This window comes from Zonotrichia albicollis, chromosome 3 (assembly GCF_047830755.1).
Source record: "Zonotrichia albicollis isolate bZonAlb1 chromosome 3, bZonAlb1.hap1, whole genome shotgun sequence".
Lineage (NCBI taxonomy): Eukaryota > Metazoa > Chordata > Aves > Passeriformes > Passerellidae > Zonotrichia > Zonotrichia albicollis.
In genome coordinates this window covers 9113518-9126930 of record NC_133821.1, presented here as the reverse complement: position 1 = coordinate 9126930, position 13413 = coordinate 9113518, and the positions used below count along the sequence as shown (strand labels likewise).

Here is a 13413-nt window from a genome sequence, read left to right as displayed (position 1 = left end):
TTTGGTATATGGTAAATACCACAGCTTTCTACTGCACTTCTGTGCTGAAATGGAATTTTCTGGAGTTTTCTGCACATAGAAGTGCTCCTGCTTCATTCTTCCTGTGGTGTTCAGGAGAGAACATCTTCCTTGTGGGACACAGTAAATCCCCTGCAGAAGAGCCAGCCTTTGCATGGCTTTGGGTATCTGTGCAGCTGCTAACTGCAGCTTAAAATAGAGCTCAAATTAATCCAGCTCAGAGCCCCTCCTGTGAAATGACAGAGGCAAGAGTTTGGAGGGGAAGGGGCAATGACTGAAGCTTGAGCTGCCCAGATATGTGTGAGGGTTGTAAATGTGTGCAAGAAACCTGTGCTTTCTGCTGTCCCCCATTGCTGTGAGGAACAGAGCCTTGGTCTGTACCTGGTTGGGATACTTTAAATGAGGGAACTGCGTGGCAGATCCAAGCACTAAAGCTCAGACCCTCTCTGCCCAGAACGGCCTCTGCAGGTGATAATTTGCAATGGGAAAAGAAGCATTGTTACCCACTGAAGGCTGGATTGGAATGGGGCTGGCTAGCTGCGACAAAGGGAGTTGGTGGAAGATCCTGTTGGTGCAAGGGGTGGCACACTGGGAAGCAGGTTCTGCAGGTCCCTGGCACAGGGTGGCACAGGGGGACAGTCCCTGGGGTGCCCCAGCTGTGGCAGTGGGCTGGTGCCTGCTGTGGGCAGGGCTGGACCCTCCCTCCAGGCCCATCCCAGGCTGGCTCTTGTCACCTGTCCTCACCTGTGTCCCTGGTGCTCAGCAGGGCTGCCCAGGGCACTGCTGTGCCCCAAGTACAGCTACTCCAGCAACAAGAGAGTATTTATTATCTCTGCACTTGTCTCCAAGCTCCAGCTCTGCTGTTTACATTCTATCTACTTAAATTTTATTGGTGTTTTCAGCTGAGAAATTGGTTTTCATTTCCACTCTTAAAACAGCCACAGAATTGGGTGTACTGTGTCTCTGATTGCAAGCAGCTGTCATGGTCCACTCCTGAAACAGCTCCACTGTGGTAGTAGAGAGTGACTGTAAAAGGTGGAATTTAAAACCTGATGTTTGGAATCCTGATTTAATCAGGTTGTATAAATTATCCTGAGCTAAAATTAACACACACACATGCACACACATATATTAGAGATGAGAGCATATGTGTGTATTTTTCTTTTTTACTTCCCAGATGGACTTTGTGTGGCCCAGTAATTGGATAGTTGCCCCAGTAATTGGTTTTCCTCAGTCTAGGACAGTTGAAAAGGCCAGAGAGAATTTGGGGATGAATTTCCTTGGGGCAGAAGTGATCCAGTGCTGGGGTGAGGCCTCAGCCCTTGGCACATGGGCTGCCATTAGTCCAGTAAAGCTCTTGTACTTCAGCCACCCAAAATCTGGACTTGTTGTTGTCTTTGCTCACCCACGCTGGCAATGCACTGAGTGGCAGCAGTGTGGGCACACTGGGCAGCTCCAGTACAGACTGTGAGCCTCAGGTGAGCCCCAGCTTTGCTGCTGGAATAGCTGAAGGTCACAAGGTTCCCTTTTATCTGTGTGCAGTGTTTCCACAGCCATGTCCTGCTACAGTCAGTGCTGCGGTGGGGCAGGGCAGGGGCAGGTTTGGCACTGGCACCCCTCAGGTTCCTTGCTGGGGCTGCTGGGGGATTTTCCTTGAGCAGAGTGCAGTTGTGAGGTGTTTGCACTGAGGGAATGGGGACATCTGCTGGCTGAGGGCAGTGCCAGGGACTCCTGCCAGCCCACTGTGTCCTGGGCACAGGTGGGAACAATTCTCTGTGGCTTCCTGCGCCCTCGGGCTGTGGAGCCCTTGGCAGCCAGTCCCAGACCTGAACCCCAAATTCAGAGGGCAGTGCCTCCCTGCCTTTCCTGATGCCTGCAGTAGGTGGAGTGCAACCCTGGAAAGGGGAAGGCAAAATCTGGAGAGGTCTGGCAGTACTGACCCCATGGGTCAATAAGCCATGCATGGCCTTGTCTGCAATGTCATGAGCTGCAGACTATGGTGCTTTTTAACCTTTCATAATTCTTGTCCTTTTTAACCCTGCCCAAGTGAAAGGTTGATGGCTAAAATAGAGCTGAAAGGCCAAACTTATTTGTGCCCCCTGCCAGTTGTGCCTGTGTTCCATCGGTGAACCTCACTAACACAGGGTCACTAAGAGCCTCAGAAGCATTTCAGGCTGACAGCAAAAGCTAAGAGAGTGCTTCTGTGATTGATTTTTCTTGCCCCTTCTTCTTCTGGAGATGTTTGACAGTGTTTGATCTTGTCAGAGAAAAACAACACAGTGTTTGTTCCAGCCTGCAGTGTAGATTTTGGCCTTTTGTTTCAGCCTAAGGGGGTCTGAGCTTAAGATGTACTGCTGTTTGGTTTTGTTTCTTTTCATGGCTCTTCATTCTCTAGGATTAGATATCAGGGTCCAGATCCCTCTATGAATCTGGAATAATATTTGTGTATATCTCAACAGATTAAGGGTACTGAACCATATTTTGAAAATTGGAAAATATTCAGCACTAGCATCAGTAAGAATCCAATGTACCCTGATTTCTATCAAAGACATATTTTTTTCTAAGAACAAGGTGCTTCCTATTGGTACCTAAACGGTACCAATAATTGATTCCTAAATGGTACCTCATTTCAGAATTCCACTTTTTACAGAATTTTCATCCTTTGCACAGGCAGTGACTTGAAAATGCTGAGGATGACAGAAGAGAACTGAGGATCTGTATCCCTGTTCCTTATGTAGATGTACAGGTCTTTCAGCTTCATCTGTAAATTAAAGGGTGCTGTCACAGAATACAAGCAAGGCTGCTGCTGTATTTGTCTGCGTCTTAGCTGGATAAACATGAGCCCCTCTTTCATGCCTCCTGCAAGGTCATCAGACAGTGTGCATTAAACCTGGGAATGGTTTGTTGTCAGGAAAGCAATATAGTGCCAGCTGGATATTGAATTTTGTGAGTATCTGTGCACTGATCACAGTACCCTAGGAGCAAGTGTGAAGGCAGTATTAATTGAGACCGTTCTGCCTCAGAGGGACAAAAACTCTGCCGGTGCTGGCTGTGTTGTTGAGTTTGGTTTTCCTTTGTGTTCCTGTTGCTGAGGGGCAGCTGGTGGCCGTGGGCAGGGCGTGCTGTGCCACTGCAGGAGCTGCCGTGCCCAGAGGCAGGGCAGGCAGCCAGAGGTGCTGTCAGCTGGAGCAGATGGGCAGGAGGGGCTCTGGAGCTGCTGCCGCTGCCCAGGGCACCTCACACACCGTGGAGATGCTCGGGGCTCCCTCCCTCGCCTGCTGCCCCCGCAGTGTGGTGCTTTTGCACCTCAGCAGGGCTGGGCTGGAGCTTTGTGCTGTTCTGCTCCAAGGGAGTGCAGTTCCTGCCTTGGCATCTCTGTCAGGGAAGGACATTAACACTGAGAGAAGGTTAGGGAGACCTCTAAAGTGGGAGCCATCACGACAACTCCTACGAAAAATCACTTGGGAAGTGCTTAGTGTATTGATTTCTCTCTTCACTCGTGTTTTTCTCTAGCAGTGTTCCTTCTTGGCAGCTCTTCTAGATGAGCAGAGGTAACTGCAGAGCTGAGTGCTGGCCAGCCTTGCTTTTAAATGTTAGTTTTTGTTGTATCTGGTGTAGTCTCAATCCATTGCCTTCAAATCAGAACGGGTCTGTGGTGTTAGCTCCAAATGAATTGCTGATAAGGGCAGCACTGCACCAGGGGTGGTTTTCTGGCAGAAACAAATGGCAGAAAGCCTGCAGCTTATTCCCAACGTGCATTTGGTGTAATTGAATTTTTGCAGGGGTTTTCTGTTTGCAGTGAGTATGCCACTGAGTGGTTGGGTCAGTGTTGGAGGGCTGAGGAGTTCTGTAGGGCTGCAGACCAATGCAGATCACACAAGGACCAATGGTTGTGTAGCTGTAACAGTGTTAATGCAGCAGCAATGTTACATTTAATTGGTTTAAACAACAACAAAAGCAAACACCCAACCAAACAAAAAATCCCCCAAACCCAAAACAAACCAGGAAAACCTGAACCCAAACAAACCACAAACCCCAAACACAGGCAGCTGCAACAGTTGAATTTCAGCAGTTCTAGGAAATTGAATTCTGTGTAAGATTTGTTCAGGCAATTACCCTGAAATTATCACAAGCCCCATTCCTTTATCATCTGAGGTGAGGGAACATTTGTAGGAAAACATCAGTGTTTCCTGAATCTGTCAGTGGTTTCTAGTTATGTCAGTTCTAATATAAAGATAAAATGATATTATCTTGCCCCATGAACCTTGCTGTCTTTATCTTCCTAGGCAGTCCCTGCAGCCTATGACTGCAATCATGGACTCATGCAGCTGGGAAAAGGGAGATGGGAGGGCAGACTCTGACTGGGGGGTTGTTTCCAAGCCCAAAAACACACCTAAGAAAACCCCAAACACTGCCTTTTCCCACAAGTGATGGTTCTGTTTTTCAAATGATTCTCAGACACACACTTGATCTCTTTAAATTAATATTTAATGCAGTACTTATTTAAAAGGTAACTTAAAAAAGAACACTTAAGTATTGACATGCATCTTAATAAGTGACTACTTTTCCTAAAGGAAAACAGATTTAATATTTCATGAGTGCAGAGGTCTCCTGAAGTGTGTTGAATTGACACCTCAGACCTTGTTTCAACCCAGGGATTTGCTGCCTGCAGTTTACAATATACCCTTTCCCAAAGAGGCTAGTGCTCCTCCAGTATAAATCAGGATTTTTTTCATCTGTCTTGCAGATGTACAGCACTCATTCATGAAAAGCACAGTCCACTCATCTGCATCTATGAGTGTCGTGTCTGGACGCGGCCCAAGTCAGCTCAGGCTGCATGCACAGCATTTGGCCAGAGGCAAAAAGCTCCTTTGTTCCCAAGGTTAATGTTTAGCAGAGGACTGAATCCCATCTCCATTCCACCAGTGTAAATTATCAGTTGAGTAATCCTAGTGTTACAATGGCATAATTGAGATGGAACTTGGCTTGTAGCACTGCCATTTTTGAATCTTGCCATGGCTTTTTCCTGCCAGGATTCTTGCTGAAATCAGTGGGGGTTCATGTCAGGGCCTAAGCCTTAAGCTGCAGCTCTGCAAGCTTGGGGTGCAGGCTACAGCAGGAAAGTAGATCCCTGAAAGAGGAATTACAGCAGTGAGTGCTGTAATGCTGCTGTTGGCTGCAAGTCATCCCAGGGATTATTTGCATTGCTGTGCATTTGAAGGATGAAAGCAAGCAGGGCTTGAATATGTAACAGGGTGTGAGAGCAGTTGTTATGCCTCCTCCTGCTTCTTGATATTCTATTTCACTCCTTTCCTAAGCTGGACCAGTGAAATATGTCCTCACACACTGGGTGATGGTGCTCAGCAGGGGCTGGTACTGCCCCTGGCACCAAAAGGGAGGCCAATACAGGTTCATACAGGGCATAAATGGAGGCCTCAGCACAAATAAATATCAGCTCAGCAAGGGCTGGTGCTGCCCCTGGCACCACAGGGAGGCCAATACAGGTTCATACAGGGCACAAATAAATATCAGCTCAGCAGGAGCTGGTGCTGCCCCTGGCACCACAGGGAGGCCAATACAGGTTCATACAGGGCACAAATAAATATCAGCTCAGCAAGGGCTGGTGCCGCCCCTGGCACCACAGGGAGGCCAATACAGGTTCATACAGGGCATAAATGGAGGCCCCAATAAATCAGTGAGGGATCACTTGCCTTGGCTGGCAGTACACTGATTTATTGGCACTGCTGGTCCCACATGTAGCATTTGGAGGAATGGGAAGCACAGTCCCTGTGCCTAGTGGGGGATGAGCAGTGATGGGTAAAATGGATAAAATAGGCCGGGCTTTTCCATGGTATGGGCTGTGACCTGCACAGGTTATTTACATTACCCATGGCTTCAAGGAGGAGCCTTCCCCCAAGCCAAACTTCCCTACTTCTCCCCTCTTCAGTGTTGCTGATTTGGTGTTTTGGTGTTTTTCAGCAATGGGTAGAAGGGCTTGGATCCATCATACATAACTTCAGAGCTAACAATGTCAGTCCAATGACGTGTCTCAAGAAACAGTAAGTTGCTTTCTTTCCTCTCCCTTCTCCTTTATTTTTCTGTCCTTGTGTTTTCCTTGTTGGAATTGGAAAAAAAATTACTTTTTGTAGTTTGACATTTACAAAACAGTGTCAGAAAGAAAATGGTATTAAATGAGTTAGGAGTTTGTCTGTTGAGACTAAAGATGTCTCAAGGCTATATCTGGCACCTGCCCAGGAGAAATTACAGGAGAATTTATAACTGTTCATTTGATTTATGGTAGTGTATGTTTTAATTATTGGCTGGCTTGTTTTCTCTTTGATGCATATGCAAGCTAAGCCCCATGAGACTTTCTCACCTTCACACTGGTGTTAATTGCTGTAGTGATTTTTTTGGGCTGCTTTTTGCTTTTGCAGTTAAAGAACTGCCCTGCCTCAAGCATTAAAAGGTTACAGAAAAATGTTTTTATTGCAGAACAATTATTTGTTTGTACTATTTAGCAGACATGGCAACAAATTAAACATAACATCTAGACCCCAGTTTTAATAAACAGTGTTTTAAAAATATTTCATTCCTAATTTCAGCTGGATGAAGCTGGCCTTTCTAACAAACACAAATGGGAAAATTCCAGTTCGGAGGTAAGCACATTGGGGAGCTCTAGGGTTTTTCACTTCCAAGTTCTATAATTTTAATAAAATTCTGTGGCTTAATACTGGAACATAATATTAATGTTATTACTAATATATATGCAATAGTAAGTACAGAACTAGATATTCTTATCTGCCCTCCTTGGTAAGCCAGGCAGGACTTCTTACCAGCCTAGTAATTTCTATTTTTTTGCAGTCCATTGTAGTGAAGATATGAGTTCTTCTAATAGTTTTCAAAGTCACTTAGAGCTAAGAGCATCAGATTTCTCCTGACATTGCTCAAACCCTGGGATGGGTTTTTCAGTTGTAAAACTTGATAAAGTACTTTTAAAAAAGAGCCATAAAAGCTTGCAGGCCAGTTAAGTGGAGGACAAAAAGGTACTTTTAAACTGCAGTTCCTTGTAAAAGAGACATAGATGCATCTGCCAAAAATGCTCCTGCTTTTAAAGGCCCCCCAGGATAATGTTTGGGTTTGTGCACATGGTAAATGAGCTGTTGGGTGATAGTTGTTGGGAACAGCAAGGCCAGGACAGCATCTTTGCTCCTGCTCAGCTGTTGGCTGTTACAGGTGACAGGTTTTCAGTTCTCTCTGGTGGGCAGTAGTGCCCTCCCTGCTGCTCTAGGACTCATCCTTGCCCATGCACTGAGCTGCTCTTCTCTTCACAAAGGACATGCCAGGCAGAGTTTTGGGGCACGCTGGGTTTTCATAGAGAGGAAAAGCGAGCAAGAGGGAGGACTTGGTAAGACAGGCCCCTCACATTTTTTTCCCAAGGGAGGAAAAGAGGATTTTGCATCTGCAGGAAGGCAGAGGGCCTGCCATACTGCTTTGCAGGTTCCTTAGCTGCGTGGCTCCGGGACACCTTGCCGGTGTCCCAGCTGCTCAGTGTGTGCAGCTCCCAGCTCTCACAGGGCCAGCTCCCTGCTTACTCCTCAGCCTCAGCTGCCTCCAGGCACCTCCTGTGCAGGAGTCCCGTGGGGAATATCATCAGCTGGAGGGGAACCAGGAGGGAGCAGTTCCACAGGGACAAATCTATTTCCAGGGCTTTGCAGCTTTATCCCTGTGCTTGAACACAGATCCTATTCCACAGCAGCAATTTATAGTGTGCTAGCTTGTCTGAAACTGTTCCTGCCTTTAAATATTTTACATCACATTTAGTGAGGCATAAATTGTCTCTGTTGGGCTCCAGCATCCTGATTTGTGTATGCAGGCTGTCGGTTGCTTGAAAATCCAGTTCACTGGGTCCAGTGTATTCAATCTTTGCATTTGAATTTGCACTACTTACAGGTTAACACAGATCAGTCCCTAGCAGTTAATTTATTGTAAAGAAGGTTGCTTATAAATTTGTAAGGGATCTGCTGTTCCTTGGAGCTGAATCTCCTTTGCATCTGGGTGCTCCAAGGAATGGGCTATCTTGGTCTGGGTGAAATGTGGCACATTTTTGGGACTTACACCTGTATTTCATTTTTACACAGAGGTGCACTAAAACACAAAGAGAAAAAAACCCCTCACCTGCAGAATCAGAGCTCCTTACATTTCCTCCCAAGTCTGAAACAAATTTTGCATCTCTCACATTTCCCACAGGGAGTGAGGAGCCTTGAGGAGGTGACACTCCTCAGGCTGTTGGTGGTAATGCCATAAATATTCCTGACTCCTTGGCTGTGCAGCTGGGAGTTGCAAAGGCACAAAGATTTTCTCAAGGCACTTTTGGGTTTTAATGTATTCTGGGTGTAGGTCTGCTGCTATTGATGTGCTTTGTTTGGGAGAGAGGGAACCCTGGCAGTGAGCAGTGTGAAAACCTTGGGAGAGCAGCAGCTTTGCCTTTTGGGCTTTGATAAATTTTAGCAGTCTGAGTCTAGAATTCCATTTACAGCTCTTGCAAAGGCAGGGCATTTGTAAGATGTTTTGTAGGTTCAGATTTTAACACTGCTGTAACAGATGAGCAAACAGGTCAGCGTTTGTAAAGAAAAAAAATCTTCTTGGTTTCTTCAACTTTCTGCTGGTAGAAAATATTTTCTGTGTGAGTGAGTTGCACCTGCTCATCTAGAGCCTGGTTAGACATTAGCTTTGCTCAGACTGTGCTTATCCCTTTGTATCACTACATTGAGAAGGGTTCTAACTATGAAAATACATAGTAATAAAAGAAAGGGCCAAACTATGACAAATGAACCTTAAATCTGTTTTTCAGTAGTTTGCCTGAGTTAATTTGAAAGTAGAGGATTTTTATGTGTGTTTCATATCAATTACTCCAGAGTGTCTGGAAGAAATCTGTTGCAATGGTTCAGTGTTGGTTGGAAATCAGAGTCAGATAATTTCCTGTGCAGTGCAGGCAGGTCAGGCCCAGCTGATCAGTTCAGGGCAGCCATGGTAGAAGATTGATTTTCACTGGTTGGGCTGGCTTGGTTTTTGAGGTGGTGGTTGGAAAGTGCTGAAGGTCAGAAGTAACAAGTCATTTGATCCATCAGCAAGCACAGCAGAGTCAAACCCCTCAGTTCCAGAGGTGGGAAGGGTTTTCAGTATTTATGAGGAAGTGCACTGGCATGTTAGCAGGAGCCCCAAAGCAGTGCAGGTGGAACATGAGGAGTAAACACCTTTGGGTGTCCAGATGAATGTAAATCTGCTGGGATGGAGTCTCTTCTGATAGAAGGAAAAGCAGTTTAATTTGCAATAGCCTTGGCAAAATGAACGTGTGTCACGCTGTATTTTTACAATCTTTTCTGATTCATGCAATCTTCTCTGCACTGCTGCTGTCATTACAAATTACTGCTGTGCTTGCTGTCAGCTTTTGAGAAATAAAAAAATACATTTGGCATCAAAAGTAAGTTCCCGGCAGCCATGGAATCTTGGCACACATCTGATTAATTACTTACACCAATATTACATGTTTTACAGGACATTTATTATTGGAGTCCAATTCATTATAAAGGACATAGAAATTTACAGGGCTGGAAATAGGTTGTAAATTGTAGAGCTAACATTACTCTGTGGTTTAGAATTTGCAGGAAAAATAGTTGCCTGAGGATTTTTTTAAGAAACAAGTGCCTAAAGTTAAACTCAGTCTATATTTTAGTGAAAATATCTTGGTACTTATCAGCTTTGGAAAATTAAACAGCTAACTTAGATGCCTAAATAGGGACATAGAAATCAACTGTTGTAAGGATCCAGTAAGAAGAAAAACATGGCTAAGTTTTGTTAAAATATTTTTTTATCATTTAGATATTTTCACTTCCTGATCTTAATTTTATTAGTATGAAAATATTTACATAGGCAGTTTAGAGTGTTTTGGAGAATAAAACAACCAGGAATTGCTATGGCAACAAATAGCAGCCACAGTTTGTTTCACGTCTCTTGCCAAGTGAAATTATTTATTATGCATGAGATTGACTAAAAGTCTCAGCAAATGTTTGTCTCACTTGGTGATAAAGAGCAACACATTCTTACCAGCAGCCCCTGAGTGTTTGCAGTGTTCAGCTTTTGTTAGGACACATCTTGGATGCCTTGGAGAACGAAGGGCTCTCTCTGCAGGTGAGGACATCACAGTCAGGGGTTGTGGGTCTCACAGCATTGCAGCTCGAGCCCCAGACAGAAGGCAGGGGAGCTGTGAGGTTTGGATCCCCCTTCCAGGGCCAGGGATGATTCTGCCTCTTCTCAAATGGAATCAGAAATAGGCACTCTCCTGTTCACCACAGCAAATAGCTGCATTTCTGTGGGACTGATCTCATTGCAAGTGAAACCAGCCACGCATGGTGAAGCTTTGGGGAGGAGCAGGGTGCTCATCAGCTTGGTGGGAGTGTTCCAGGGGCAGCTGGGAGGGTCTCTGTGCAGCATGGCTGGGACAGGGAATTTGGTGCTATTCTCCATGGCTGGGAGCTCAGGGAGCACTGCAGCAGGGATTGGGATTTGCCTGTGCTTGGGATCTGGTAGCAGCAGCTGCTTGCAAAGGGAGGAGGAGGGAAGCTGCCTTTGGGAGCAGCCCCCTCTGCCTTGTGTGGCACAGTTCAGTGCCTGGCATGGAAGGGAAGGCAGCACAGCCCCAGTGCTGTGCCTGGCATGGAAGGGAAGGCAGCACAGCCTCAGTTCAGTGCCTGAGATGGAAGGGAAGGCAGCACAGCCTCAGTGCAGTGCCTGGCATGGAAGGGAAGGCAGCACAGCCTCAGTGCAGTGCCTGGCATGGAAGGGAAGGCAGCACAGCCCCAGTTCAGTGCCTGGCATGGAAGGGAAGGCAGCACAAATGCACTTTAATGCCTGGCATGGAAGGGAAGGCAGCACAGCCTCAGTTCAGTGCCTGAGGTGGAAGGGAAGGCAGCACAGCCTCAGTGCAGTGCCTGGCATGGAAGGGAAGGCAGCACAAATACACTTTAATGCCTGGCATGGAAGGGAAGGCACCCAGCCGGGAATGACCCAGGGAATCTCCTCCCTTGCAGAATGTGCTGCTGTGTGAGCAGTCACTTGTACCAGCTGAAAAGAGCAAACACAAGAGTGCTTTGCAGGGCTCTGTGCCCCAGTGCCCGGGGGGAAAAGCCCCTCTTTTGTTCTGTTTGCAGTTCATTATTCTCTGTATTTCCGATGGCTCGCAGGCAGAGCAGGGCTGCTCCCTCCAGCTCAGAGCATCCTTCCACTGCACTCCTGCTTGGAGCTGCTTCCATTCATCAGCCGGAGCCAGAGGAAAGTGCTGGCAGTGAGAGATGATTGTTTAAAAATGACTGACATTTCTCTGTTTCTTTTTTTCTCTCCACTGTTTTTTGTTTTAGCATAACCAGAACCTTTGCATCAGGTAAAACGGAAAAAGTGATCTTTCAGGCACTGAAGGAATTGGGGCTTCCCAGCGGAAAGGTACTTAGTGGCTGTGAATAAGTGCTTTTGTGTACTAATAAGGGAATGACTCATTCACATTTGTAGCTGTAATCGAAGATATTTGCATCACAAAAAGCGTGCCTATTGCGTGTGACTTGCTAATCGCTGGAGGTTGTTTACTAGAGCCAAAATGTAATTAAATCTGTATGACACAGAGGTCCTTAAACCTCCTAGAGGAGGCTTCCCTTCTTTGCTGTCGCAAACCACCTTTTGTTCATTAATGCTAAGTATATGAGCACAAAATATGCGTGTAATAGATTGTTTTGTTGAGTTTCTGGGACTCCTCCTGCCCTTGGCTCCCCTCCTCTGCAGAGCTGCTCTCCAGCTCTGTCCCACTTGCAGTGGGAGCCCAGATAGGGGATGGCTTGAACGTTTTGGGTTTGGGTTGGTTTTTGGTTTTTTTTAAGCTTCAGAAGAGAAACAGGTTGTTTTCCAGCTCTCTGTTTATGTAGAATTATTGTTAGCAGTTACTGAGGGTAGAATACAAGCACATCTAACGAATCTACAATAAAAATGAACTCAGAATTACTTTGAGTACAAAAGAAATTGAGTAAATTTAAACTTGGGAAGGAGCTAAACCATTTCTCAGTTGCTTTTTTCTGATATAAGGTATTCTCTTGGGAAAAGAGCCCATAAGCTCTCTTGTCTGGGTAAATGTACCTTTGTATTTCATTGCAGAATGATGAAATTGAGCCTGCAGCTTTTACTTATGAGAAATTTTATGAGCTTACCCAAAAGATATGTCCCCGAACTGACATAGAGGACCTCTTTAAGAAGATGTAAGTTCAAATTTCATATAATCTTGCTTTAGAGACATTTTGTGTATTTTTAGTCCATAACTAATAGCGACAGAACACTGTAAAATTTATCTACCCTTGAGTCCTAGTAGCATCAGCAATACTTTAGAACAATCTCCAGTCTGTGTTTTACCCCTTCCTCCCTTCTCAGACTGTTAATGTAAAAGTTCACTCTGTATTTCAAAGCAACTTTTACATGAGTTAAAGGAGGCACCTGGAACTTTTTTTTTTGCATTGGCTTTACTAACTACTGTAATTTTAACTTGCTCCTTTAGGTGATTAACACAGTATGTGAACTAATTAAATTAAGTAAGAAATTTGAAGTTTGAAAAATTTCTTCACTAAATTTGTTCTCAGCTGGAGGACTTACATGTTGTTTTATGATGTGGTGTTGTTCAGGGATAGGCAGATATGTTGTGGGAGGTACTGATAGACAGCATGTTTTCTGTGCCTGTTCATGTTGAGAATATGCAGCTACATTCAGGTAGAAAATAGCAGGTGGTTTTTAAGTGTCAGCAATGTCAACATGTAAATCATACCTACTGTAGCATCGTGTACAATAACTCACATTCTCTAATAAATTCCTTTTCAGCAATGGAGACAAAACTGATTATTTAACGGTAGACCAATTAGTGAGCTTTCTAAATGAAGTAAGCTTTTTCATACATTAACTCCCACCCCAGTGTGTCTGCAGTGGCTTGCTCCAGCTCCCCATTGCATGCCCGTGCCCCTGTGTGCTTCTGAGCTGCTGATCCCCCCGGGGCACCTCCAGGGCCCCTGTGCTGCCCTGCTCTCTGCGCCCCGGCCCTGCAGCTGCCCCTGCTGCTTCCCTGTGCCTGCCTGTGTGCTGCTGTGAGTCCTGTGTGGTTTGTGCTGGCATTACACTGAATACACCCAGAATTGCATTGCAGTTATTTCACCTGTAGCCGCAGCTAAATCCATCTACTAGTTCTTCTAGAAGAGTAGAAAAACTGAAGTAGGTGTTTATAAACAGGGATTTCGTCCTCCTCAGCAGCAGTATTTCAATCTGTTACACAACTAAGAGCTAAGAGGATATTTTAAGAGTTTGTATATGATTTTT

At 45.4% G+C, this 13413-nt stretch overlaps 1 protein-coding gene across 8 annotated transcripts in view; it reads left to right on the top strand.

Annotated features, from left to right (window-relative positions):
* The window catches only part of PLCB4 (phospholipase C beta 4), a 173529-nt gene that overhangs the window by 101780 nt on the left and 58336 nt on the right, over positions 1-13413 (top strand). For 7 of the 8 annotated variants that reach the window (XM_074536586.1, XM_074536584.1, XM_074536590.1 and 4 more), the window contains 5 exons: positions 5998-6077; positions 6621-6674; positions 11433-11514; positions 12214-12314; positions 12925-12982. In XM_074536586.1, coding sequence (XP_074392687.1) covers positions 5998-6077; positions 6621-6674; positions 11433-11514; positions 12214-12314; positions 12925-12982 — 375 coding nt within the window. Of the gene's footprint in view, positions 1-5997; positions 6078-6620; positions 6675-10107; positions 10207-11432; positions 11515-12213; positions 12315-12924; positions 12983-13413 lie in introns of those variants that run through there. The other variant, XM_074536592.1, reaches the window with a different exon arrangement.